The sequence below is a fragment of the Spermophilus citellus genome (genome assembly GCF_964194105.1).
Source record: "Spermophilus citellus genome assembly, chromosome: 13".
Taxonomy (NCBI): domain Eukaryota; kingdom Metazoa; phylum Chordata; class Mammalia; order Rodentia; family Sciuridae; genus Spermophilus; species Spermophilus citellus.
Window position 1 is genome coordinate 15,644,610 of NC_138193.1, and position 26,776 is coordinate 15,671,385.

The 26,776-nt window shown below is 55.6% G+C and overlaps 1 protein-coding gene across 1 annotated transcript in view; it reads right to left on the reverse strand.

Moving 5' to 3' along the window:
• Positions 1-6,406: 6,406 nt before the first annotated feature.
• PAX8 (paired box 8) overlaps positions 6,407-26,776 on the reverse strand; it is a gene marked incomplete at its 5' end in the record, with an annotated part of 77,214 nt that continues 56,844 nt past the window's right edge. Inside the window, 5 exons of the mRNA XM_081264573.1 lie at positions 6,407-7,485; positions 8,779-8,865; positions 15,272-15,373; positions 22,253-22,459; positions 22,802-22,922. Coding sequence (XP_081120699.1) covers positions 7,409-7,485; positions 8,779-8,865; positions 15,272-15,373; positions 22,253-22,459; positions 22,802-22,922 — 594 coding nt within the window. The 3' untranslated portion in view covers positions 6,407-7,408. The remainder of the gene's footprint in view (positions 7,486-8,778; positions 8,866-15,271; positions 15,374-22,252; positions 22,460-22,801; positions 22,923-26,776) is intronic.

The window sequence follows — 26,776 nt, forward strand, 5'->3', positions numbered from 1 at the left end:
CGATAGTCCTCCACACCCTCTCTTTCCAGGGTTTCTTTTTCAGACTGACCATCTCCCAGATCAGAACCCAGGGCTGTGCTGCTGTCCCTGCTGGCCCGCTCTCAGAGTAGAACCCCTGTCCTCACCGGCAGTCCAACGCACTCACAGGGCTGCCCTTCCTGTCCCAGGCACAGCCACACCCTCACCTGGTCAGAGCTTCACCCCTGCCTGGTGCCCCTCACCCACCCAGGCCTGGGAGCTGACCAGAGCTGGGCAGCTGTGCGTGGAGCCAGGAAGAGCCACTGGCGGACATCGAGGGGCTGTCCCCACTAGTGCCTTGGCCCTGCGGGGGCCTCCAGCCAGGCAGGGACCTGGCAGAGGGAGGGAGAGGATAAGCCACTTCAAAACTCCAGATGCAGCAGTTAAAAAGAGGACAGAGGCAATGATCCTTCAAATTGCCACATCTGTATAATCTGCCTTTTATTTTCTGCTTCATGAAGTTTTATTTCCTATTATTTATTCACCTCCCCGCCCTCCCCTCCCCCGCCCCCGCTCCTCCTTAGCAGGCGACATGCTCAGATGGGCCCTGAGCCTTGGCCGGGGTCTGGGCACCCCCCACACCCCTCCCCAGGCTGGCTGCTCGAGATGGCACCTGCTCCCCTTCTCTGGCTCCCTTTCTCCCTCCCTGGGGGCATTCGGAGCAGCAAACCCCTGCCATCTTTGTATCCCAGCCCCTAAATCCCCCTCCCTCCACTTTCCAAGTAGAGCCCTGAGGAAATGCACCTGGGGAGGGGACCATGAGGTGAGGGCTGTCCCCAGGGCCTGTGTCACTGCCACCATCCCCAGGGTCCTAGAACTCAGGGCCTGGTGCTGTCCAGGGCATGCCCACCTCTCCTTCCGGTGCTGCTCATGCCCACCTCCGCCCTTGCCCTTCTCTCTCCCTCTTCCCTTTGGTCTGTGAACTTCTGGTCAGGGACTGGGTGAGCCTCACCCTGGGTGGAGCAGGGTCTTTCAGAAGGGAAGCAGGGCCACCAGCCCCGCATGCAGCCAGGGGCACCTTTGGTGTGTGTTTGGGCTCTGAGCACCCCTGCCCCTTCCCTACCCAGGAGTAGGAGAAGGAAGCAGCTCCCCAAGGTGCAGGCCACGGTGCCCAGCTTCCTGCCCAGCCAGCCACCGGCCAAGGCTGGAAGGTGTACATGGGATGGGGCAGGAGGTGTCTGGGAGGACACTGACATTTTGGGGTCTTCCTTGGGACACAGACATACAGGACAGGGCGGCAGCCCTTTCTAGGAAGAGGTGGGGTGGTCAGGCCTGAGGCCTACCTGCGGCCGTGCTCCTCACGGCCGCTGTGGCAGAGGCGGGGATGCCAGGGCAAGGCCTGGCAGGGCGTGCGGAGTATGCATGTGCTCAGAGGCCTAGAGGTCTGAGCCACTGCCCATGGCTCTGGACAGGTCTTGGTCCTAGGTGCTGAGGTGTTCTTTTTGGGGTGGGGCAGTAGGGGGTCCTGAGGCCGTCATCTTGTTTTCCCCCAGGGGCCCACCGGAAGTAGGTGGCCTGGCCAGGGTAGGTGGCCCAAGGAAGCCATGTGAAGGCATGCATCTGCCAGCTCATGTGAGGATGCAGCTCAGTCCTCAGCCCCCGGCTCTGCCCCACTCTGGAATCTCTGAGAAGCCTGGCCACGGTTTTCCAACCTGAGTCAGAGCCCCAGTGTCCATCTGAGTGGGTGAGGTGGCTTCTGGCCACACTCCAAACAGAAACTGGATTCCAAATATGGAACTGTGGAGTTTGCCTGATGGAAAATTACCTGGGGAATTGGGGAGAAAGAGGGTTTCATACCTGGAGCGGTCAGCGGAGGCCCTCGGGACTTTTCACTGACCCCAGGAAAGGGATGTCATTTTGGGGCAAGCCATGCATTTTATAGCTGAGGAAACTGAGAAGGACCCTCCTGGGTCACCAGCAGGAGGGACAGAAGGTGGTCACACCCTGCACTCCAGGCCCGGGCTCCTTTAGTCACAGCACTTGCTGTGACTAAAGGGCCTGGGGAGACGAAGGGATGACGGGGCCTTATCATGGTGACATAACCCACAGGCTCCAGGGGCACCCACGGTCCAGTCCCTGGGATGACAGGCAGACACTGTCCCCTTCCTCTCTCTCCGCCTTTCTCCTTCTGTGGGAAACGAGCTTCCATTTTGACCAAGCTCGTCTACTTCATGGAGATTTTCTTTCCTGCTGTGTGAGCCTTTGGGATGTTCTCAGCCCCCAGGGGACATAGGTCCCCATGGAGCCCGTGCAGGGGTGAAAAGGCAGGTGGAGATGAAGATGCCCTGGTGTGGGAAGACAGCCCGGTGGCCTATGCTTCTGGCAGGACCTGGCGCTGACAGTTGGGTAGTTGGGTTTTTCACCAGCGCCTCGTCTCCCCCAGGAGCAAGTGACACCACAGACAGAGAGAGAAGGCTGGGTCTGTAAATTCAAGGACCATTCCTGGAGTTTGGGCAGCAGGTGGATGTGAGTGTGCATATGCACAGGTGGATGTGCACACCTGTGTGAGCTCTGACTCCTGGAAGTGGGGGGAAGGTGCCCTGGCTGGAGGGGTGGGTGCCCTGGTTGGGGGAGGGTTCTCTGGGTGGGGGCAGGGAGGATGCCCTGGTTGAGGGGAGGGTGCCTTGGCTGTGGGAGGGTGCCCTGGTTGGAGGGGAGGATTCTCTGGGTGGGGGTGGGGAGGGCGCCCTGGCTGGGGAGAAGGCAGGAGGAGGGACTCGGGTGGGAGACGACCACCAGGGGAGGAGGGGAAGTGGGGGCCTGGGGGGTGAAGGAGGCGTGAGGAGGGGGCGGTGCTGGCTTCATGCTGTTACTAGTTTGATTTATCCCTAATGAGTTCTCAGCACATGGCTGCTCCCGGCTCACTCCAGGGGCCAGCGAGGCCTCCCGCGGGCCTCAGCCGCCTGACTCTGCAGCAACAGCCGCCACTCGCTCAGAAAAGAGCCAATTTCCACACTGCACAGTCCGCTTCACTCAGGGGAAATCACATTTCCCTGGGAGAGCTGCAGGCTGCGCTTCGCCCCCAGCCTGGCCCGCTGCCACCCTCCTGCGCTGCACCCTCACCCAGACCTCAGGGCAGCCTCCCGCAGCCTGGGCTGCTCTCTAGTGGGGCAGGGGGCTGTCCAGGGGAAAGGCTGCCCTGAAGGGAGGGGAGACCTGCCCTGCTGCCTCCGCGGCCTCCCCAGGGAGGCCTGCACCCGGCAGAGCTGGAGTGAACAGCGAGGCACTGGAAGCAAGGCGGATGATGCGGTGTGTGCGCGCGCATGCGCGAGGCGGGAACCCTGGACACAGGGGTCTGCTGTCCAGAAAGTTCTGACCCCGAAGGGCCAAAGGAAGAGAAGACAGCACGGAAAAGACAGGAGGCCAAAGAAAGGGAAAGGGGAGAGGAAGGTTTCCCGCCATTCCCCGACCTCCACGCTCTTCCCAAACATTTGATTCGTCTGTCACATGGGAGGGAAGCAGTAATGGCTTCCAACTCAGCAATAGAGGGATGGGAGAGGAGCTCGGACTGAAGTCGAGAGCCAGAGCAGGCGGTCTGTGGGACAAGGGGTCCTCTCTCTGGAACCCCTTCTCTGATGTCAGAATGCGTTTCCAGGGGGCCATCAGCCCCCCACAGGTGGGAGTGCTTTCAGGCCCTAGAGATGGGGGCCTGTTCACATCCAGGTCCCTGAGACTTCAAACAGGATGCAGACCAGGCCCTTGGCAGGGGTTGGGCTATGGTCTTAGCTCCTCTGCTGACTGGCTGACCGTGACAAAGTCACCTCTGTCTCCCCAAGAGCAAAAAAAATGGGGCCAGTGATCAGAATCAAAGACACTAGCACATGTGACTGAGCTTCATGTGCAGGAAGAACGGAGGCCTCCGGGGAGGGCTACTGTCACTTCCGAGGCTGGGAGAGGGTGGGCCTGCTCAGCAGTAAGGAAGGAGGGACCCAGGAGGGAGCCACAGTGACCACTGCTGCCCCTGCCCCTGACTCACAACGATGCTAAGACATGGACCCACCAATGGTGGACAGGAGGTCCCCATGGCCCTTCCTGCACCCAGCCTCCAAGGACCTGCCTTGAACACCTTAGCAAGGGCCTGGACCTCTGGTCTGGTGTCCTCCCTCAGGGCGTGTGGTCTGTGGCTGTCACTGCTCTTGCCTGGCACAGGGTGGGAACAACCCGTGGCAAGGATTTTGGAAGACTGAGGGAAAGTGAGTGGGATGGGAAGGCCTTAGGTCTAGCCTGGAGGCTAGACTCCCAGAGTGCCCCTTCTGCCCACCCCAAGGGCTTCAGGCAGGGGCCAAAGGGCTACAGCAACTCTGTCCTCCAGCAAGAAACCCACGGCCTGCCCTTCATATGGACTTTGTGCCAGCTCCCGGGCTGACCTGTCCAGGCTAGGAGGCAGGGAGGCCCAGAGGGGAGGAGGGAGGAATGCCAGACCAGGGGGGGCAGCCTGGGAAAGTGGGCACTGGAAGGGACTGTTCCAGGCGCCTGGGGTGGGGGACAAGATGCCTTGGGAATGTCTCAGGCCCAAGCTCTTCCCAGCTCTCCTGCCAACGCCCTCTCACATGCCCCATGGAAACCAGGGCCCCCGACTACAGTGAACCAGGCTCCTGAATGTGCAGGGTGAGTGTGGCCTTCCAGCCCAGCAGCCTCCTACATCCCCCTGGCCCCCTTCCCAAGTCCTTTCTCATGTGCCACCAGACTTCTCCCCATGCCACTCCCAGTGCCAAGGTATCTCAGATCGCCTCTCACATGACTATATTTTCTGAAGGGGCCCGTGGTTTGACTGGGGTGGAATATCTGGGTAGACCCTGGCCAGGACCTGTGCCCTTGGGTCACACAGCACAGCCACAAACACCCGCTCTGAGCCAGGCCTCCTGGTGTAACCAGCTCAGATCAGAGAAGGGTCACTGCTGCAGAAGAACTGCTCCAGGCCCTCCGTCCTCTGGGACCTGAAGAGGGTCTGCAGGGACACATGGTAGGTCTCCAGGGCTGGCGCCCAAGGATCGATGGGTAGGCTCCTGGGGACATGACACATCTCAGAGTGACTTGGGTTGGGGGCTGTCTTAGGGCCCTCGGGCACCCAGTGGTTCAGGGTCATGAAGAGCTCAGATCTCATGGGCTTCCAGGGCCTCCGGCCACTCTCCGCCTGCTGCTGAGAACCCAGCCTCCTTTCAGATCCCCTCTAAAGACCTGGGGACAGGTGTTCTTCAAGGGAGGGGTCCCCTTCTCATGGCCTATTCTCATGGCATCCCTGGCCTCTACTTGAGGGTCCCCGGGGAGGTGACAGTGCTGCTCCCACCTCTGTCCTCCCTGCTGCGGAGCCCCTGGGTGGGGTGAGGAGTCCCCCTCCCATCCTCTGCAGCCCAGCTGCCGTCTGCCCAGGCATCGACATTAACCCAAGCACGGTGGCTGCAGCCTGGCCCCGCGTTCCAGCTGGGTCCCACACCGACAAGAGAGCCATGCAGATCCCAGACAGCCCCCAGAGGGCTTTTAGGACAGCCCTTCCTTGGATCTCCCTCCTTTCTCCCAAGTTTCCCAGAGGAGGTTGTCCTCGGGCCCTGCAGCCTCCCTTACCCACTCCTGACCCCGCTACCCTGTCCCTTACCTCTGCCCAGCCAAATCTTTAGACCGGAACCCAAAGAAACCAGACCCTCCATGAGAGTCCTATAACCTCCCTTGGGTGCAAAAGGCTCTGGCACCCGACAGGGGGCCTGTGGTATTGGGTGAAATGTTGGACACAGCGGAAGAGGGCTTGACTGAATCCACACTTTCCACCTGGGGAACTTCACTCCGCCCCAGGCCTGGGGCCCTCACACGCAGTCCCAGCTGCGTGTGCATGACGCCCTGGCCTGGCACAGGGAGCCCAGTCTTCCCCTCCTCCCCCCAGCACCGCAGGGCCCATGAGAGCTGGTCATGGCTCCCACTCTGTAGCTGTCCCCAGGTCCTTCCTCATTTGCCCCACAGACCCTCAGGCTTCCTCTGGACACCAACAGCAAAGGTCTGTGGGAAGCGCAGGACGGCCCTGCCCCACACAGGAGCTTGTTTTGGCCTCGTATTTACTCGGAGTGGAAGAACTCAAAGCTTGGGAAAACTGATTTCCCCAGCCTTGGACATCTAGCAGAACAGTGAATCGTCATATTTTAGCTCGAGAGTAAAAGTGTTTTTATAAGGTCAAATATAATATCGATCTTCACCGTAAGTAATTTTCTGTGAATTTTCCTATCTTCCTAAATAAATTCTGTCTTCTAGGAGGAAAAAAAAAAAGAGCACAGGGAGATGCTAAGTCAGGGCCATGGGGCATCTGATGGCCCCTTCCAACCCCCGCCCCAGAGCGCACGCTGAGGTTCTCGGAGGAAGCACAATCCCACCCCGGAGCCAACCCCAAAGCCTGAGACGAAGAGTAATGGTTTATTGAGTCATGTGGCAATGGTGGGTTTCTTTAAAAAAGAAAGAAGCATCAAGGAGAGAAGCCCAAGGTGCCGGGAGACAATTCAGAGGCCAAGTCTGGGGTGGAAAGAGGGAAGCAGGACCCACCAGAGCTTCATATACAGTATTTACAGTTGGGCCTTGGGGGCTGCCTCGGGTGTCTTCTGGCTGCTGTAGGAGGGCTGCGGAAGCTCAGGTGACTTGGCAAGAGCAGTTGGAAGGGGAAGTGTCTTCCGGTTGGCTTTTCCCACCATTCGGCCTTGTTCTGCCCTGGGCAGGGCCTAGGCCCTGGGGAATGCCTGTCTTCAGCTGCTTCTGGATGGCTGATGGTGGCTGCCAAAGAGAGGAGCCACCGGAGGAGAGGCTGGAACTTGCATAGCAGCAGGTGGAGTGGGGGTCAGCTGGCAACGCAGTGGGGTGACAGACTAGCAGCCCTCAGCCCGTGCCCGGGAGACAGAGCAGGAAGAGCCAGCAGTGGTGGAGGCTGAGGGGGGGGGGGGTCAGGGTGCCTGTCGGGGAGAGCCTTGGCACTGGGCTGTGACCTGTGGGCAGAAGGACTTGCCTACACTCCACCTCTGCTGAGCTGTGTTGACGAGCCATGTGAGTGCCCTGTGCCCGTGCGGGCGGGCAGGCAGGCCCACCTGTGCCCCCTCCAGGTCCTGGGGCGCTTCCTTCTCTCCTTTGGTGGCTAGCAGCCAGGGAACATTTCTTCTCCAATTCCGTCTTTTGGAATGGGATGGTCCTCTTTCCCTTGAACTCCTGCCCCCATTAAGGAGTCCTGGAGGACAGTTTGGCCTTCTCCAAGGTCATCCCATCTTTCATGGTTGATTACATTAACCACACAGGGAGTGAGCCACGAAGCTGGACTTGTGGTTATTTTCATGTAATAAATAAAGATTCCTTTGTATGACTCTCTGAGGCCTGTCCCAGGCCGAGTCCTCCTGCTGCCTGGTCGCTCCCACTGTCCCCATGGCAATTACAGATGGTCAAAGGCCGTGGCAGAGGTGGGCGGCACGCTCGGCCTCGAGGTGGAACTGTAATAATAGGGGGAACCTGGACCATCGAAAAAAACAACAACACTGCTGGTCAGAGGGGAGGTGGCGGCTCGGCCTCCCGGCCTCTGCTGACCTTTAAGACAGCAGCAGTTAATCATTCACCCCGGCCTATCTGATCATCAAAGATTAACTCCTCTCCAGCCCTGTCTCCTCCTTCTCCAACTTCACCCCGGAGTTGCCGGCCAGAATGAGAGCCTGTCTTGCCCCCTCCCCTCTCTTGACCTTCAACACCTGGGGGCAGGGAGAGGGCAGGAGAGAGCCGTGGCCCATGGGAGCACAAGAACCAAGCACCAGACTTGCCCAACAACAGCAGGTCGCAGAATCTGATGCCCAGACTGAGATTCCCACTGGGCCAAGGAGGCCTGGGCTCCAGGCCTGTAGCAGGCTCCAAGCCCCTGCTGGACAGCAGCTTGGGGAGGCTCAGCAGGAGGTTGTCCTGACCCCTGACCCCCTGCATGTCTCCTTGCCCTTGTCCTTCCTGGCTGAGGTGAACCAAGAGGTGGCTTGGAATTGTAGACATCTGCAGAGCCTAGGGCAGAATGCTCAGAGGTTACAGCAGCAGAGGTTCCCAGGAGGTCTGCCAGGGCTCCTCTCCAGTTCAGGTCTGCTCTGATACCCTCAAGGCCACCACTCAGGGAAGCCCGAGTGGGAGCCCTCAAGTTCCCCACTGTGGGCTTGCTTTTCTCCCTAGCCCAGGTCCCATGGCTAGAGAAGGGTGGACAGTGGCCCTGAAGCCTGTTGAAGCCATTATCTCTCTCTGGACCTCAATTCTGCATGCTGTCCAGTTCTCAAACCAAATAGGCCAAACCTGGAGGAACAAGGCTCCCTGCTAAGGGCTTTGGTACAGAGTCAGGATTATCTGGGACCCACTTAGGTGGATGATGAGGGTCAGGACAGTGTTCTGAAATCAGCTCTCAGGAAGAAGCATAGCAGCGTGGCCTGCAGTGGCCGGAGCAGCGTGGCCAGGGGGACGGGACGGTGACCCTGCAGCAGCAGGCCTCTCTTAGACTCTCCTGAATCCGTCCTTGCCCTCCCCTCAAGTCCTCGACTCTGAATCTTATGCAAAACCATGATTTAGGGCCTTAGGGAGCGGGAGGGAGATCAAAGTCAGGAATTACCTGGCTTCTGCCTTCTCCCGGCAAAGACTGCCCTCCTGCTATGTCCTGTGCCAGGGGACACAGGTCTCCAGGCCTTGTCTAACCTGAGGCCGCCCAGTGCTCAGTCTCCTTGGGCCTGGCCTTGTCCCTCCCACCCGCCCTGCCCAGCAGGGGGCCTGCCAGGCTGGACTTACTCAGCAAGCTGGAGTTGGGGAAGCGCCAGGCCTCACTGTAGGAGGAGTAGGGGGTGTGGCCATAGGTGTTGCCCGAGTATTCACTTCCTGTGGAGGCACAGGTGAGAGGTCCGTGAGGAGGATGGTGGCTCCAAGGTGGAGCTGGGGCTGGGGGAGAAGAGCGTGTGGGGCTGGCAGTGGGTGAGTGGCAGGGGGAGGGGCAGGGCCAAGAGGCCTCTCCAGCGTCCCACCGGGAACTGCACAGTCTGGGGTCATTTGGGGCTGTGCCCTGTTCTCCAGGCACCAGAGGGGCTGCCCTAACACATGGAAACACCCTAGCCCTTGAAGGAGCCCCAGGAGACAGACACTATCACTAACCCTATTTTACAGACAAAGAAACGAGGCTGTGGACCCACAGAAGCTCACACAGCTGCAGGGCCTAGTGGAGGGTGAACACTGTACTGGGCTCGAGGGCCCAGCTTCTACCCCTGCTTCTACTGCTGCCTGGACCTTCTGTACAGGGGCTCTAGAGGGGCCACGGCAGGGGGCCGGAAGAGGAGCCAGCCGTGAAGATCTGAGAACTGCTATCCTCCCAGGTGGAGGTCTGGGGAGGGTGTATCCCTCTGTAGCACACAGGGCTGAAGGCTAAGGCCAGAGAAGAGGGAGGAGCCTGGAGGGCATCCAGTTCTTGGGGACGCTGTGTTCTGGAACTTACTCTGAGAATTTGTCACCATTGTAAGCAAACCCAGGGCATGAATTTATTTACACAAAGTAGACCAGATCACCTCCTTCCGTGAGTAGATCATGGCTTCCCCACAGGACTTATTTCCCAGAGGAATTACTTAAGAAATCTCTGACATAGCAGCAACAATTCTGCTTTCACAATCATCCCTTGGGGCACTCGGCCACACAGCCAATTTAAAGACCAGGACACTGAAGCGCAGCCGGATTAAGTCATTTGCCTCAAATTACACTGCTGATAAATGGCAAGGCAGGACTTGACCTTAGAACTCTTGACCCTAAATTCCAGAAAGTTTCTTTATCACTTATGAGACAATGTCATTTACAAAGACAGGTTCCCGCCAACCCTGAGATCCAGTGAATGACCTACAGCCTTTTGGAAACTCATCTGCGATTATGAGCTAAGTGCTTTCTGTGGTTCCGCATCTTCTTCCCAGGCTGTTTGAAGTCAAATCCCTGTCTCTTACTTCCTGGCTCTATAAACTTGGAGAAGTCACTTGGCCTCTCTGAGCCTTGTTTCCCTCATTTGTCCAATGGAACAAATTATTGCCCCCCACTCATGGGGCTAAACACGGTAATACGTAATATATAATTGTGCTTGGAATAAAAGAAGCACTCAATAATTGTTAGCTTTTTAATTAGTCTCCCATGAAACAGGTGCTAAATAAAGTTCCACTCAAATCTGTCATACAACCAGCCTTAGAGCTAGGTTGGGGCCAGTGGGGGCTGCTTCCTTGCAGAGAAGTAGGCATAGTGCAGGAGGAGCGGAGGTGGGCACCCGCCCTTGAACTACCCTGTTGACTGCCCCTCTCTTCCATCTCCCTGGCCTCACAGCATGGCCCCACCCTGACTTTCACCCCACCCTTCTCAAAGCTGAGTGCTGCAGGCTCCAAAGGACGTGGAAGAGACGGAAGCCTTATGTTTGCCCCTCACAGTGCCACTCATTCATGCATCCGCTCACCCGCACAGGGACTCAGTTACTGAACACACTGGGCACCTGTGCCTCAGCCCCAGGGCAGCCCGGGTGGAGGTGGGGGCTCGGGGAGGAACACTCCTGGGTGTGGCCTCTTCCCACCACCAGATCTGTCCACCTGCTGGGCCAGGGAAGACCGAATGTCCTGTCCTCCTCCCTCGGCATGTGCAGTCCTCCTGCACAGTCCCCTTCTTTCTACTTTAGTGGTCTCTTCCTTTCCCATTCATCACGCCCTGTAGCCTATGATCATGGCTCTGCTATTTTCTACCTGCAAAAAATTTGCCAGGGTGGCAGCATGCACCTATAACCCCAGTGATTTGGGAGGCTGAGGCAGGAGGATCAAAAGTTCTATCCTATCCTTAGCAACTTAGCAAGGCCCTAAGCAACTTAGCAAGACTCTGTCTCAAATAAAAAGGACTGGGGATGTGGCTCAGTGGTAAAAAGCCCCTGGGCTAAATCCCCAGTACCAAAAACAAACAAACAAACAAACAAACAAAAAACCCAACTTCTTCCTACCCCAGAGCCCTTTCTAGCCATCTGCCCCTTTCTCTGCCCCATGGCCTCTGCTTATGCCCTTCTAATCATGCCGATGCGGAGGCCTGCAAGTCCCACAGCCTCTGACCTGATCACCAATGGCCACTTCTGTCTCCAGGCACCTGCCCCTCCAGCTCACCACTCCCCCTGTGCCTCTGGGTTCCATGCGGCCCAAGTCCTGGTCTGCTTCTGGCTTGTCTCTGCTCCCCACTCTCTTTGCTGGCTTGTTCTCTGTTAGAACTCTACAGTATGTTGGAGAAACCTTCTGAGGGTCTGGGAACCTTCTGTGAATTTCCATTCCTATTCTTTCAAGAGAATTCATCTAATTCCTTGGTTTGAAACAAGAGGGTTGTACAGACTGATATTCAGAGGGTACTGAGGATACTTTTCTGGCCTCAGACGTGTGTCATGTGCCTGCTGGCATGTTAAACTGGGCATTTCACACGGTGTCTCAGTCCTAATATGGCCTCACAGGACTCTGGAGTCCCACCTTTCACCCACTTCCTATCTTCCTCCCCTCGTTGCCCACATATATGCTTCCCACCATCACCAATGGGGCTTGCCATGGCCAAACTCGGAGGGACCCCCGATTCCTGTCTTCTGATCCCTGTATCATGCCTATGGCCAGTTCCCCAGCAGCTTGGGTTGGCTCTACCACTAAAACATACCACTGGCGTCTCCTTTCTCCTCCTTTGCTATCCAAGCCACCGGCATCTCTTGCGAGCACTACTGCCACTCCACCCTGACTGGCCTCTGAGCGTCCTCTCTTCATGTCTACAGTCTGTTTTCCCAGAAGGCTTGAGTTGTCCTTTAAAACCTGACCTTGCTGCTATGACACCTCCTTGTCCTGGAGTGCACCCAGCTGCTCAGCATCCTCCCATAGGTGGCCTTCCCTCTGTGTGCTATCAGGCTAAACCAGTTCCTTCCTGCCGTACGGCCTCTGCACAGGCTGTTCTTTTGGGGCCAGGGATGGTCAGCCCCAGTTTATCACTTGGCTGACCACTTTGAACACCTTCTCAGAGAGGCCTTCCCTGATCACCCATCTAAAGCAGTGATCTCCTCTACCGGTGGCTCTGTTACATCATCCCGTGTTCTGGTTTCCGCACACTTAAAACCATCTGGAATTATGCTCGTTCATTCATTGACTTGTTCATCACTCATTTCTCTCCATTATTAGGTCGTGAGCTCCATGAATAGAGGAACACGTCCTGTGTGCTCCTGCATCCCCAGCATCCCCTCCAAGAGAATCTCCCTGATATCTGTTAAGTGGAAAAGTGGTGAACAGATGGAGAGACCCAGGGACGGATGGTGTGTGCATGATGAGAATACCCAAGATGAGGAGATGACAGGTGGGAAGAGGGGGGCAGGGAGAATGGATGCGTGGACAGATGAAGGTAAAGATGGTGTGGAAAAGGACAGATGGATGGACAACACCATGGATGGGAGGACAGGTGTGAGGGACAGATGGAAAGATGGCTAGATGAAAGAATGGCTATGTGGAAAAATGGACAGATAGACTGATGGAAGAGTAGATGGACGGATGGAAAGGTGGACAGTTGAACAGATGGAGGGATGGATAGGTAGATGAATGAGTGGACAGATGGAAAAATGGATGGAAAGATAAATGGGTAGATAAAAGGCTGAATACAAGAGAACATGGACAGATGGATAGATGGAAGATGGCGGATGGATAAATAGATGGAAAGACATGTGGATGGAAAGACATGTGGATGGAAAGATGGATAAAAAGTGGAAGGATGGATAGCTGGATGGGGAGATGAAGAAATAGAGGGATTAAAGAAAGGGTGGATGGACAGATAGAAAAACATATGGATCAAGAGAGGACTTAAAAATGCAAGGTTGCCTGGACAGACAGGTAGGCAGGATGAACGGACGGAAGGTGGGTGAATGGATGGATGGAAGGATGGCTAGTTTGCTGGATGGGCCATCTATCTGGAGGTGTTAGTTCTGCTCTAGAACTGATGTAAGGGTCCTTGAGTTAGTGGGGCTGGAACCAAAAAATAAAAATAAATGAGAGAAGAGAGGACAGGAAAAGACAGAGATACACAGAGAGGGAGAGACAGAAAAGACACAATGGAAAGTGAATGGACCAAGGAATCTGCATCCTGACCCTTCTCCTGTGCTACTTCCTAGAGCTTACATTTGTTTCTGGGGTGGCTGGAGGCAGCGTGTCGAAGCGGAAGGAGCCCTAGATTTGGAATCAGAAGATTTGTGAGCAACTCAGTTGCTGAGTATTGTGAAGACCCAGAGCACACTGTTTGCTTTTCCAAGTCTTCTTGTCTATAAAACAGGGGTAATGTCAGCCTCCCAGTCTATGGTGAAGACTCCATGGGAAACAAAGTCCTACGGATGAATGTCTGGGCACGCACAAGTGCACAGTCAATGACCACTTCCTCCTCTCCACAGGGATTAAGAATGTCATTGACATGCCTTACTTCATGCGCTTATTATGACCTTACATTCATGCAGTAGGTGCCTGATGAGTTTATTGACATTAATTGAAGGAATCCCCCTTCAATTGTGACTGGGAGGTCACAAGCAGTGGTAAGAGAGATGTACGCGTATTTTTTTCTACAAAAATAAAATTCTTTTAAGAGTTAATCCACACAAGGGCATATCTAGGAGCCAGCTGATTTACTTAAATAGTGTCGCATTTTCTTAAAATTAATTTGCATGCCGCACATACTGGGAGGCCCTTCATGTGCAAGACAAGGTCCCTTCCTCTCGAAATCCACTTGTAGTCAGGGTGGTTGTGTGTGTGTGTGTGTGTGTGTGTGTGTGTTTCTCCACAGCCTGGCTCTGGATGAGGCCTTACTGGAAATGACCTGGAGCCTTTGATGAGAGGCTCAAGCCTTCCAGCTACCTCCCGGGTCAGACTCTGGGCCCCAGGAACCCCTTGCCCTGGGCCTGCCCTCAAGGAATGATTCATAATTAAGAGGAAAACCTCGTTCTTTGGTGTCTTCCTCCTCCTCGGAGCAGGCGGCAGGGGAAGGTGGAGGGGTGGAAGGGGGATGGGGGAGCAGACTGGAGCCTGGGATTTTGATTGAGAGGCCCCATTATCCACACTCTTAAAAAAATAACCGAATCTTTTCCTTTTTTATCTTGACCAATCTCATTTCACGCTCCAGAAGAGGAAGGGAGGGAGGAAGGGAGTCCGGGGCCAGGAGGGAGAGAGGAGTCAGTATTCTGTATTTTCAACGCTGCATTAAGCACATCGCCACGGTAACCAGGCGGCAACAAGTGCCAGCTCAGCAGGTTCCCAGGGAGCACTGGGTCTGCTTCCCTCCTCCTTCTCCTGCCCCTCCTCTGCCCAGGAGAGCCCAGCCCACCTGCCTTGCACAGGGTGCCCAGAGCAGGTGGTCAGCAGAGGGAAGTGGACGTGCCAAGTCTCTGGGTGCAGAGCCAGGGAAGCAGGCCCAGGGCTGGCATGGGGTTCACACATGCCCTGAGTTCAGAGTCCCCTCCATGAGCTAAAGTCCCCTGGACCTCTCTGGACAGTGGAAGTGTCTCCGTTCTAGCCCATCCACCCCAGGGTCTGCCTCATAGGCTCCTAGATGACAGAGACTTTCTCAAAGAAATCCCCATTGTCCTCATTTGTTCAGACCTTGACACTACAAGTCACCACTGGATGACAACTGGCAGATAAAGAACCCCAAATGTCTGGCACGCAGATTCCAAGCCAGTTCAACCAAGGATGGAAACCCCTAGCTCATCTCAGGCTCCTTAGACCTAGAACCTGGGAACCAGGATCCTGCTCATGCAGAATGAGTGAGTGGGAGACGAGAAGGCTGTATTTCAATCCCATCACCATCATCATCATCAATGTTTGGATCTCACGAAGGGATGAGATTGCAATTCATCAAAGTTAAATCACTGCGTGACAAGGGTGCTCCGAGGTCGGGCTCAGTTTTGGCTTAGGGCCTTTGGTCCCCGAAGCACACTCCATTATTATCCATCGAAGTGGTGGAAGAGGTCAGGGAGCTTGGACTTGAACATGGGTCTGTCTGAGCCCCGCCCTTTCCATCATGGTGGGGACATGGGCTATTTGGGAAGGAGGCGGCCAAGCTGGGGGCTAGAGAAGGAGCCAGGAGGGTACAGGGGCATCTTCTCCAGGCGTGCACAAGGTGCCCCTTGGGTCCATCACCCTTCAGTGCCCTTTGGCAAGCCTATGTATGGGATTCGGTCTGTCTCCTGCCCCTCCTTTGCAATGTCCCTGCACCTCCCCCATGTGGCCCCTCCCCTTACCTGCCACCATGCCTGCGATGGCAGAAGAGGCATAGCTGCCCTGTCCACTGGTGGGGATGTGGGGTGGGTATCCGGGCAGCGTGGGCCCCACCATCTCTCTCCCTGAAAAAACACAGCAGAGTCATTAGTCGGTCAGTGGGGCTCCTGGGCTCGACGTCTGCTCTCCTTGAGTTCAGCAAGGCCCTGATGCCATTCCTGCCTTTGCCCTCCTCCTCTGAGCCCAAGCCCTTGCCTCTGTCAGGACAGAGGCTCTCCAGGCAGCAAGGACTTGAACAGCACTGTTCTGTTCCCTGTTCTCCAATGGCTTCATCGCCATGAGTGTTATTTATATCACGATCCTGGAGGCCAGGGGATAGTCTGCCAGTCTTCCTGATCCCCGTGCCCAGCACAGTCGTCGGCACACCCCGCCTAAGTGTGTGCACAGAGACCAGAGTCTCAGCATCTTCTCCAGCTTCTGCTCGGAGGGTTAAGAGCAGACATTACCCATCGACCACCACCCTTTCCACTGAACCAGAGAGCAGGGTTCTTCTCCTTGACTTGGCCTTCCAGGGGAATATAATCTATCAGAGATGCAAGGGACACAAAACCCACTGCCTACCCCTAACCTAAGAGGAGACATGGCTGAGGGATGATTAGCTTTTACAGGTGACCACCAGCTGCACATCGGTCACCTGCATTTCTGAAAAAAATGAAAACTTTCTCAGCGACACGGATGTTACTGGGACATCTGTGTTATCTGTTACACAGAGAACTTGTGGGACATAACCATGCTGTGGTGTCACCAGGGGAACTCTGTGAAGACCCTTCTCCCTGGCTCTGTCTCTCCTCTGAATCAGGAAGTGAAAGCTTTCCATTTAGGAGACGTAGATGACCTGGTGATGTTCTCCCCACCGACCCCCTGCCTGACAGCCAGGGTCCCTCACCTGTTCCCCTCTGCTACCACCCGTAGGTGCTGCACTCCAGGTCAGCATCTGGCTCACCCCCAGGTTCTGTGACAGAGACGGTATAGCCTGGTTTGCCCAGGGGGAACCAGGTGCTGACCGTATCCAAGCACATTTATTACTAATGTCCATTTCACTTTCAAAATGCTGCTATTGTATGATGAATTATTTGGCCCTCCGTGGTCTTTGTGGTATCTACAGGGTCCCAATCTTAGCAATATGGTTTTTTAGGCTTGTTAATTATTCATTGTGAGGTTGTCCTGTGCACTAGAGACATTTAGCAGCACCCTGGTTTCTGTCTACAGTTCCCATCTGTGTGACAACCCAGTGTCTCCTGACACTGCCGTGTGTCACTAGCGGGGAGGAAACGGGGCAAAGTCACTCCGGGTTGAGACCTCTGTGTTAGCTTGTGACCCAGATGCCTTCTGCCTCCCTCATGGAGGCCAAGTTTTCCTCCCAGGCTCCATGGGCTCCCTGTGAGCCCTGCCCACCACCTTCCCAGGGCCACCTCCTCAGGGCCACTGCTTGCCCAAGTTTCCTCCCCTGGGTGCCCTGAGGCCTTCACACAGCAGCCCTTTGGACAGTAATGAGGTAATGAGGGATGGGAGGTCTGTCCATGGAGCCCAGTAAATTCTCAACTCCTCAGTGACCTCATCTCCCTAACTTCTCACTCCGGAGATTCCCCAAGGACATCTCAACATTCCAACAATACTGAGTAAGTGCTGTGTGCCAGGAAACCTCTAAGCACTTGGGGACACAGCAGACAGCAAGAGTGACCATTTATCAAGGCCAGGCAGTAAGTCAAGATGGGGCAGAGGCTGGCATGGGCATTTGGAGCCAGGCCCAAGGAGCCAACGGACAAGACCCTGTGCCCTCAGCCTGGGGATCCTCATCCCGCTTCTGTAGCCAATCTTCTGCGTGCCCTTGACAGGCACGTATGTGCCCTAATCCTATTGATCTACGCGTAACATGGGATCGAATAAACCTCACGTGCCTTATTACCATTCCCCTGAAGTTGTCAACATACGCCATACCCAGGTTTTCATGCTACAGATGGACTCGGATCAGTGCAGGGAGCACACCTTAGAAATGGCCATGTCAGTAGACCTTGCAGAATAAACCCTCTTTGCAACGAGCTGTCAGCTATTTGAAGCTGTGGGAGGGTCCTACCTGAACGCCACCTCTCACCTGTTGACTTTCACTGCAGGATCTGGCCATGTCTGGTGCTGGACCAAACAGGGTGGGACCCATTGGGATCCTTGAGGTGGGCTCTGTTCACCTTGACCCAGGGTCATCAGGGGAACAAGGGAGGGTTGGAGCAGAGTAAGGAGAAGGGAACTGTGGCATATTTAGAAGGAGAAGAGAAACGGGCAGAAGCATACCATGGGGACACCTGAGCTTCCTGGGAAGGACAGTGTCATCTGACCGACCCTCAGACTCAGCCCCATTGGCCCAGGGAGCAGCGCCCAGCCAGGCACTGGGGACCACGGAGGGAGAGTGGGAAGGTGGAGGGGTGGTGGCATGGGGGAGAGGTGGAAGAGGCTGGTGGTGGCCCACCAGGCCTGATACCTTCTTTCCTCCTCCTTCCCCACAGAGGGGGATAGGGAGTCCTCTAGATCCAGACTGTGGATGGGGGAAAAATCCCTCCAAACCACGTCTTCCTGCCTGTCACATGGGGCTAACTTGGGAGAGCTGATGACTGGTTCACCTTCTCCTGGATTGGCGGGCAGGGGCGTCCCAGCACAGTGAGCTAAGAAGGACACGGAGGCAGCCTGTGTCTGCCATGACTGGGGACAGGTTGGTGGGGACCAGTCTAGGCTCACAGGACACCTCTCTGCTAGTGCTCTTCTGTCCCTGGTGGCCTCAGGTCCCTGCTCCCCCCTTCCAGACCTCATCCTGGGGCTTTCCCTCCGCTGACCCTGGGCTCTGGAGCTGTGCAGTGCAGTGGGCAGACTCCGGGACACACATTCCATTAGGCCACAAGTACCCCTCCCCCAGCACAAGTCCCCACACTGCCCCTGCAAATGGAATTCCTTGTCCTCCATCCCCTATGTTCTGATATTTTAATGTTCCTCTCCCTGGAGTCACCTCATTTCCTTTCTGGATCACCTGCCAGAGCAGAACTGGACACATTCCTCCCATGACACCTGGCCCTCCTGGAAAACCTTCTCCTGTGGCCCTCACCCAATTGTGCGGCCCTAGTCTGTCCCTGCAGCCCACAACCCTCTTTGCCCCAACTCCTTAAAAAAAATTGGGGGTGTGCAGGCTGGGAGTTAGCTCGGTGGTAGAGTGAGTGCCTAGAATGTATAAGGGCCTGGGTTCCATCCCTAGCACTGGAAAATAATAATATTTCTTCCAGAAAGCCAACAACCTTGCTTCTCTCTTAGAAACCAAACAGAAGATGCCATGAGCTTAAATGCTCCAGAACAGCCTAACACACTCTCTCTCTCCCTCTCTCTCTCTTTTTTTAAGACTCTTCATCCTTAATTTGTGTAATTCCATCTCCTCTGCATACAACATATTTCCAATGTGGCCTTATTTTTAAGAAGTTGACATAGGCCCAGGCCCAAGTTGACTGGCTGGGAGGTGGGATTCTCTAAGACATCTCTAGCACCCCAGGATCATTGGTAAGTATTCTAGAGAACGGCAGAGCTGGGCGGGAAGACCTTAGCTGGAGGAATGCAGAGGGTAGAGGTGACTTCAGACTATTTCATTTGCCCCCTTTGATGTCTGCCCTCTGTGTGACCCCTTTTCAATTCCTTATCTTGTTCTGATAGCATGGAGAATTATGGCAACCCAGAAATCTCTTTGGCAGGACTAAATATAATTGTGCACAAAAGGACGGAGGAGGGTAATGAGCTCTTTGATGATAAAACCTAACTTCAAGCTTTCTGATCAGCTGAGCTGCAGTCAGCCTTGGAGCAGCAGGGCAAGATTGGCCTTGATGTTACTGGCAGGGCTGCGGGATCCGCACTGGGATGTGGACTGGGCTGTCCAAAGAGGACTGGCAGGCATCTCAGGGGCAGTCTATTCCCTAATGCTTCCTCCTTCTTGAAGCTGAGACTCAGAAGGGAAGTCACCCTGGACATCACATTAACAGAGCTACCAGCTTTGGAATGCTGCTCAGGGAAGCAGGTAAAAGGGTTGCAGGAAATGGCAGGAGGCCCTCGGGTCACACAGTAGAGGGGAGCCAGGAAGGTCCATGCAGGTCACAGCTGAGCTGATTATGGAATGGAAACTCCCAGATGGTCCCTCCTTGCCCTGTCTGCAGAATTTCCTAGGAGAGCTCGGTCTCTGCTTCCTTTCCTTTCTTTCAAATTTCACCTCTTCTAGGTCTGCAGCCCCCCAGACCCTTGAGCTCATGCCCCTCTGATCCTCCCCTGTCCTATCCTGTCCTCTGAGCCCTCCCAGCAGGGCTCAGCCTTGTTAGGTATATAGGTCCAACCTTGACCATAGGCCTCAGCTAGACAGTGTGAAGAGCTCCAGGCCAACACCCCGAGCTTGGCACGGTTGCCAGTCATTGCCTGCCTGCCCTTCAGCTGCAGGACTGGCTTGGCTCCTTGAACCACAGCACAGTCCTGACTTGCTTCCTGCTGCCAGCCACCTGCCTGGACCCCAGTCCCTCCAAGCCTGGGCACTCCTTGCCCTTCTGGGGCCCTTGCCTCTGTGCTGAATCTCCAGCCCTGGGGCCAGCCACTGGTCTCCATGAGTGCTCACACCTGAACTGCAACAGCATCTGGGCCTGGCTTTGAGGTCACCTGCCAGGACATGATAGTGCTGTATATCTGGCTGCCTGCTGCCTCGGGGACCACCTGCTGTCTGCTGCCAGTTGCCTGGTCCTGTGGGTTGGATCAGCTCCCTGTCTCACAGCTGGCTGGAGTGGGCTTGTCCACTAAATGAAGAGCCAAAGAGCCAATAGACATTGGTTGACTGCACTTGCAGCCTTCCTTAAAAGGGTCCTGGGGAGGCCGGGCGTGGTGGTGCACACCTGTAATCCCAACAGCTAGGGAGGCTGAGGCAGGAGGATAGCAAGTTTAAAACCAGCCTCAGCAAAAGTGAGGTGCTAAGCAACTCAGTGAGACCCTGTCTCTAAATAAGGGCTGGGGACATGGCTCAGTGGTCAAGGGCCCCTGAGTTCAATCTCGGGTACCAAAATAATAATAATAATAATAATAATAATAATAATAATAATAATAATAATAATTTTTAAAGGGGGGTCTTGGGAAGGGGAGAGAGTGGGGGGAGGGCCTCAGGATCAGGGAGTTGGCCCTGGGCTGTTGTGTGGGCTCTGATATACCAGCGTCCAGCCGCCATCTGTCCATCCCTCTTTCTCACTGGCCCTGCCATGCCTTTCTGCAGCTCACACAGGAAAGAACTGTTCCCCTTTCTTCTCCACTGCCCTACCTCCTGCCATTCCCACAGGCACCTGAGTTTTCCCAGGGACTGGCCCGTCCACCCCACAGCACACTCGAGCCTCCTCTACTCCTCCTTTCCCCTCCACTGTCTGTCTGACACCATTTCACTCAGACCACAGCTTTTCTTCTTTAGTCCTCTGGTCAAGACAAATGACCCATCTCTGCTGACTTCATCCTCTCGACATTGCAAACTCTGGAGTCAACATTTTTTCCCTCGCATCAGCCCTTACACATTGCCTCTCTACCCACTCTCTGAATGTCCATCTCCACCAACAGGACCTCCCGGCTTAGAGGTAGGGATGCACCGGGAAGGGAAAAAATTCTAGGTGCTAGGGAGTAAACACAGGGTGGGTTACGAGAAAGGATCCGTGCACTTGACTCAGAGATCTCTCTGGGCTGGCAGAGGTGCTGGCCCTCTGGGACAGTGGCTTCACGTCCAAAGGCTCTCTGGGGGCAAGGCCTACTCAAACAGCGCAGCCCTTCACTGAGCTAGCTGGGATACCTGGTGCCCATAAAGGACTTCATTTCAAGACAACCTGTGAGGTCCAGCATGTGTGAAAGCATGGTGCAGATGGCCGGTCTGACTCGGGGTTGTCTCTGTACCAGGTGTCCTTGCCCTCTTGCCCTCTTGCCCTGGTCTCTGCTCTAGCCTCTCAGGGTAGTCAGGATGGGAGCAAGGGCAGGGAGGCATTCTCTCTGTCCCTAAATGCCTGCACACCTTGGAGACAGCTCCAACACAAGGGAGACGGGTCTCTGCTGAGCCTACAGTTGCCTGGTTGGCCTCCTGCCTGGCTGGTCCACATCTGAAGTAGTTCGTTTCTGTGGATGCCCTTCAGACTTCACTGGGAGTCTCTGTCTCTGCTCAAGACAAATCTGGACTTTTACACACAGCACAGGCCCTGGCTGGCTGGGTGGATGCCCTTCTGTCACGGAGACAGAGAACCTGAGGACTGGCCCTGGGATGCAGGTCCAGCCTCGGATGCAGGATACATGCTCCCACCTGTGGATGGGCAAGCTTCTCCTTTTCCGTGCAGGGCAAGGTTTGCTCCAGGTGGCTTGAACCTGCTTCTAGCTCTTAATGTTTTAAAGTAGATGAGGTTCCTGACAGGAGGCCCATCAGGGACCCCCCCCCCCCAATTTGTCAATCTGCACCCCCCTTACTCCGTTGAAAGATACAGGAGCATCCTCGGCCGGCCCTGCCTTGTGCAAATGGGGAGAGCTACATCACAGAGGCCCAGCTGGAACTGGCCCCCATTCTTTTTGAGGCCTTTGATCCAGAAAGGATCAAAGGTCACTGCCTTTGCCCTATGCGGTTTTCTTCTTCCCCTTTTTTTAAACTTTAAGACCAAGACCAAATGTCCCCAGTTTCAGCATCTGGCTCCTTGCCTTTGGGTCCCTGTTCTTCCACGGGGTCCTGGGGGGCCTTCACCACTTCCTGGCACCCCCAGAGCGCCTGTCCCTTCATAGCCTGTCCAGACCGCACCGGAACCGCGCCTGGGTGCCGCCACCTCCGCCAAGTCGCGGGACACAAAGCCGCGGTGCTGGCCCAGGTGGGGCCGGGGACCTGGGCCAGCCCGAGGCCCTCCCTCCCACCGCGTACCTGCACGGGGACCTCCCTGTCGTACCTGAGAGGAGGGCCTGGCCCGTGAACTGCCCGTACACGGAGGCAGCATGGGGAAAGGCATTGAAGGGCGGGACCGAGGCGCCCGCGGGGCCCCCGGCGCCGACTTGCTGCAGATCCAAAAAGGCGGAGCTAGATAAAGAGGAAGGGGTGGAGCTAGAACTGGACAGCTCGGGGCTTTCCTGCTTTATGGCGAAGGGTGAATGAGGATCTGCCGGAGGGAGGGAGACAACAAGGAGAGAGGGGTGTGAGATGGCGGGGCGGGCACATGCACGACAGCCATGGATGCGGCCTGCGGAGGGCGGGCGGGCGGCAGGTGGCCGTGGGCCCGCAGGTGCGATGCCGCCTGTGCCCGCAGGAGGGCGCCAGGAGACCCAGGAGGTGGGCTGAGGCACGCCCCCTTGTCCCCCTGGAGGCCCAGCCTGCAGCCCACCTCTCCTCTCCCGGCTGGGGCCACAGACGCTCCTCCTGACACCAGCCACATCTGCCCTCCCCTGCCCTCCAGAAGCCCTCGCAGCTGGGCCCGGGTGGCCCAGGCGCCTTGGCATCCTACCTGACACCACGGGGTAGCTCTGGTGAGTCGACAGGTTGCGCCCCAGGGGTGTGTTGGAAGGGGTCAAGGTGGCCTTCCCATCCTCCAGGGTGCTGTTGAGCAAGGGCAGCGGGTAGAGGCCCTGCGGGGGAAAGAGGAATCAGTAGGGCACAGGGAGGCCCTGGCTAAGTTTTCCAGAGCCTGCAGCCTGTCTCTGGACATGAGGGCCCTAATCTCCCCCAGGAAAGGCCCCTTTCCTCCTTGGCTCATAGTATCCCTTGTTCCAGGTGGCCTGTTGAAGGAATTCCTATTCTGCAACTCAAAGCCCTGCTGTTCTTCTCCCAGTCCCACAGTGGGAGTGCCTCTTCCAGGGCCCAGAGTTCAAGGTTGGCTGGTGGAAGGAGAGTCCAGGTACAGGATGGCTGGTGTCCTTTAAGGAACTGTGTCCTGGCTGGACACTGGTCTCTCCTTGTCCCCTCACATGGTTTGAGCATGGTCAATGCCAGCGGCTGGAACAGGCAGTTCACAGTCCTGCACACCACTATTCATGTATTCACCTTCAAATAGAAAATGCAGGCACAGTGGGTCCCAGTGGCACACGGGAGGCTGAGGCAAGAGGGTGGCTTGAGTTCAAAGCCCACCTCAGCAAAAGCAAGGTGCTAAGCAACTCAGTGAGACCCTGTCTCCAAATAAAATACAAAATGGGTGGCTCAGTGGTTGAGTGCCCCTGAGTTCAATCCCCAGCAACAGCAACAACAACAAAAAAAAAAAAAAAAAGAAAGAAAGAAAAGAAAAGAAAGGAAGAAAGAAAATGAGGCACAGAGAGGTTCAGAAACTCCACACCCTCCCCTGTGGGCTGGAGGCGGGTTTCAGATTCCAGTGCCCTGCTGTGTCACCTGCTGCCCTAAACTGGATGACATCCTGACCACTTCTTACACTTATATTGGGGTTTTGCCTGTCAATCTCATGGAGTCCCCTCCTCCCCAGTCCCTTGACATGAGTGCATGTGACCATGTCTGTTTGGTACATGTAGAGGCTGGACCACGAGGGTAAATGTCCCTGTTTTGCTTATTGAAACCAGGACTAAACCTAGGACATCAGAGTCTGACTCTGGTCCACAGGACAGGTGCATTCTCTCTCCAAAGCCAAGCCAAAAGCAGCATGCAGATTCTGCTTGAAAGATGCTTGCTGTTCATTTTGGTTGCAAATCTTTATCAGGTGCTCTTGGTTATTTCCACTGAGCAGGGCTCTCCATAAAGCTGCAGCGCTTTCTGGTTGCATGCTGGGCACCTTTGGAAGCTGCAGGCAATTCTGGAGGGCACCAGGGCACCATTAGCATGTAGCAGCAATTACTAACTAAGTGGTGCTCTGGTTCTGTGCCTTCCGAGGGGGCCAACTCCCAGGCAGGGTGGAGTTGCTCAGAGCCTGGCCTGGCTTAATGAAATTGAATAAAATCCCTAAATTCTAGACAGTGTAAGAAAAGTTTGAAAGGCCTTTGGTTGAGTTGATTTGATATCAAAATATTTACTCAAGATATTTCTAGTCTCCAAAAACCAGGCTATTCAATGAAAGAAGAAAAAAGAAACAACTAGAGTCTAATGTTTTTGAATAGCTTAAACATCTCAGAGATGACTGGATTGTTTTCTGGGGTTGAACCTAGATTTGGGGCAGAGCTTCACAATGCTTCAGAACTCAGGCAAGCCAAGGCGTTTAGTCTACTTGACTTCCTGCATCCTTGTTCTCACCTGTGTGAGCAGGTGGGAATCAGACCTAGTCCTGAACTCCCCTATTCCAATAGACCTAAGATCTACTTGAGTGATGTGAAGAGTGAATGAGATATTATCTACAAACTTATATGCAACATTCATCCCAGAATGCTTGCTGACAACAGATGCTCAATGAGCAGTTATGATAGATGTTATTTGGGGGTTTGGGGAAGAGTCAGAAGCTGCCAAATTCTTGGTCTCTGGCATCATAATATCCACGCTCTGTTGGTCCGCTTCTTGGTGGGCTTGTGAACTAGCAGAAGGAGAGCTCTACGGGCTTCTGATGATGCTCCCTAGTAAAATAGCAACCAGGACAGAGGCCACCAGAAGTTCCCATTAAACTCCCCCCCCCCCCCGATTGATTTTCCAGACAAGAAGCTGGTGTCTTTGCCCCATGCTAAGGTCAAGTGTGAGAATCTGTGCTTTGCTCTTGGATCCCCCAGCCAGAGGGCCTCTCTGTGCCCATGTGCGAGAACACAGTATTACTCTGGAAGCACAGTCAGTACCAAAGGCTGGGGAGGCAGGGGCTCAGACCTAAGAAGCCCTGGGCACAGGCTGGGTTCTCTGTGCCCCTCACCATCCAGCCAGGTGCCTGAGACAAGGAGTGATTCACAGTCTGCACCTGGATTTCTTCCTCTGTAGGCTGCGTGGTGGTGGCAGTTTGAAGGTTTTCAGATGCTTTTTCTTGGTATTTATTCAAACCAGGATGTATATGGAAGCATCTTTCCCAAGGAGGTAAAGTGGCACCGTCTGAATAAAACCAGGGCTGATAGGCCTGAGCCTGGCAGCCATCTATTTCCTCAAGCCTTTGCCTGCTCTCTGGGCCTGGGCTATCTCCACACAAGTGGGGAAGGAGGACTGGGTGGTCCCTGAGGTCCCCTCTAGCTCTGAGAGCCTCTCATTCCTGGATCCCCTGAATATGTATGCCAGCAGGGTCCAGGGGCTGTCTGTAGCCAGGCAGGGTCCTTTGAGAGTTAGGTTGGAGCCAGGAAATGGCTCTGGGACCCAGCAGGTGCCCAGGTGTTATCGGGGTTTCTTTGCTCTCTGGGGCAGCTGGAGCTGCACTCTGGTTTCTGCAGGCTTGCTCTCACAGAGAGGCCATCCTATAGACCACTATGGATGCCCTGTCCCCTCCTGGAGCTGTGCCGACCCTCGGATGAGCACCCAGGCCCTCTCCCAGGTCTGCCGACGGCCAGCTCTCTCTGCACCCCTCATTGTTGTCACAGCCAAGGCTGATAAAATCGCTGACGCAGATCGACTGCCCAGCTGTGGGGCTGGCTGGGGGCCAGCAGTCCAGCCGGCCACTGGCGACTGTTCAGTTGATCATTGGCAGCACCCCTACTGTCCTACTTAGATCTTAAAGGTGTACATACACACACATAGTCTCGCCTCCGTTCTGGATCAGCGTGGGCCCCTCAGAGATGCTCCTCAGCTGGCTGACTTGGGGGCCAGACTCAATGCTCCCCAGACAATATGAACCCAGGGCTCAGTGGTTGCCAGCGAGGCAGAGGCTCTGCTGGCCTCGGGAAGGGACCTCTCACATCTCGCTCAGCTTTTCCCAGAGGCCGACCTGTCCTGGGTGCTGGGAAGAAAGACTCCCAGCAGCTGGTGACCTACTGTCCCGATTTCCCCAGGTGCCTCTGTGCCCTCTTGGGACAGCCTTGAGTGGCTATTCCAAGAGGCACGCAGAGTTTGGTGCTGGGGACGAGAGCCACGGCCGAGAGCCTGCGCCACCCTTCAGACACCACTGTGCCTCGCTGCGCCCACTAGGTCCTTTCCATGCACCTGAGAAGTCCCCAGGAGCCACGTGTGGGTCGCAGGACCAGAGACAGGGGACGGAGCACGTCTGAGGGGCAGGGGTGGATTCACAGAGCGGCATTGAGCTGAGTCATAGCGGCCAAGTGGTATTTTTCCAGGAGGAGAAGTAGGAGGAAAGGCATTCTCCACGGAGGGCACATGGTGTGCCAGGGCAGAGGGGTGTGGACGAGGGTGGCATGCTTGGGGACATGAGTAATGCAGGCTCATGGGGTGTGCAAGGGGAGGTGGGGCCAGAAGGGTGCTCAGGTCATAGCGGGAAGGCCACTTGACAGTGACAGCGTCCGGCCCTGATAGCACAGAGATGGCACCCCTGGCTATGCCACCCACCCTTAAAGGGACAGGCTCCAAGGTGAGGGCAGGTGAGAGGCCAGGAGCGGAGCTGCCGGAGCACCCAGGGAAATCGAGGCTCGAG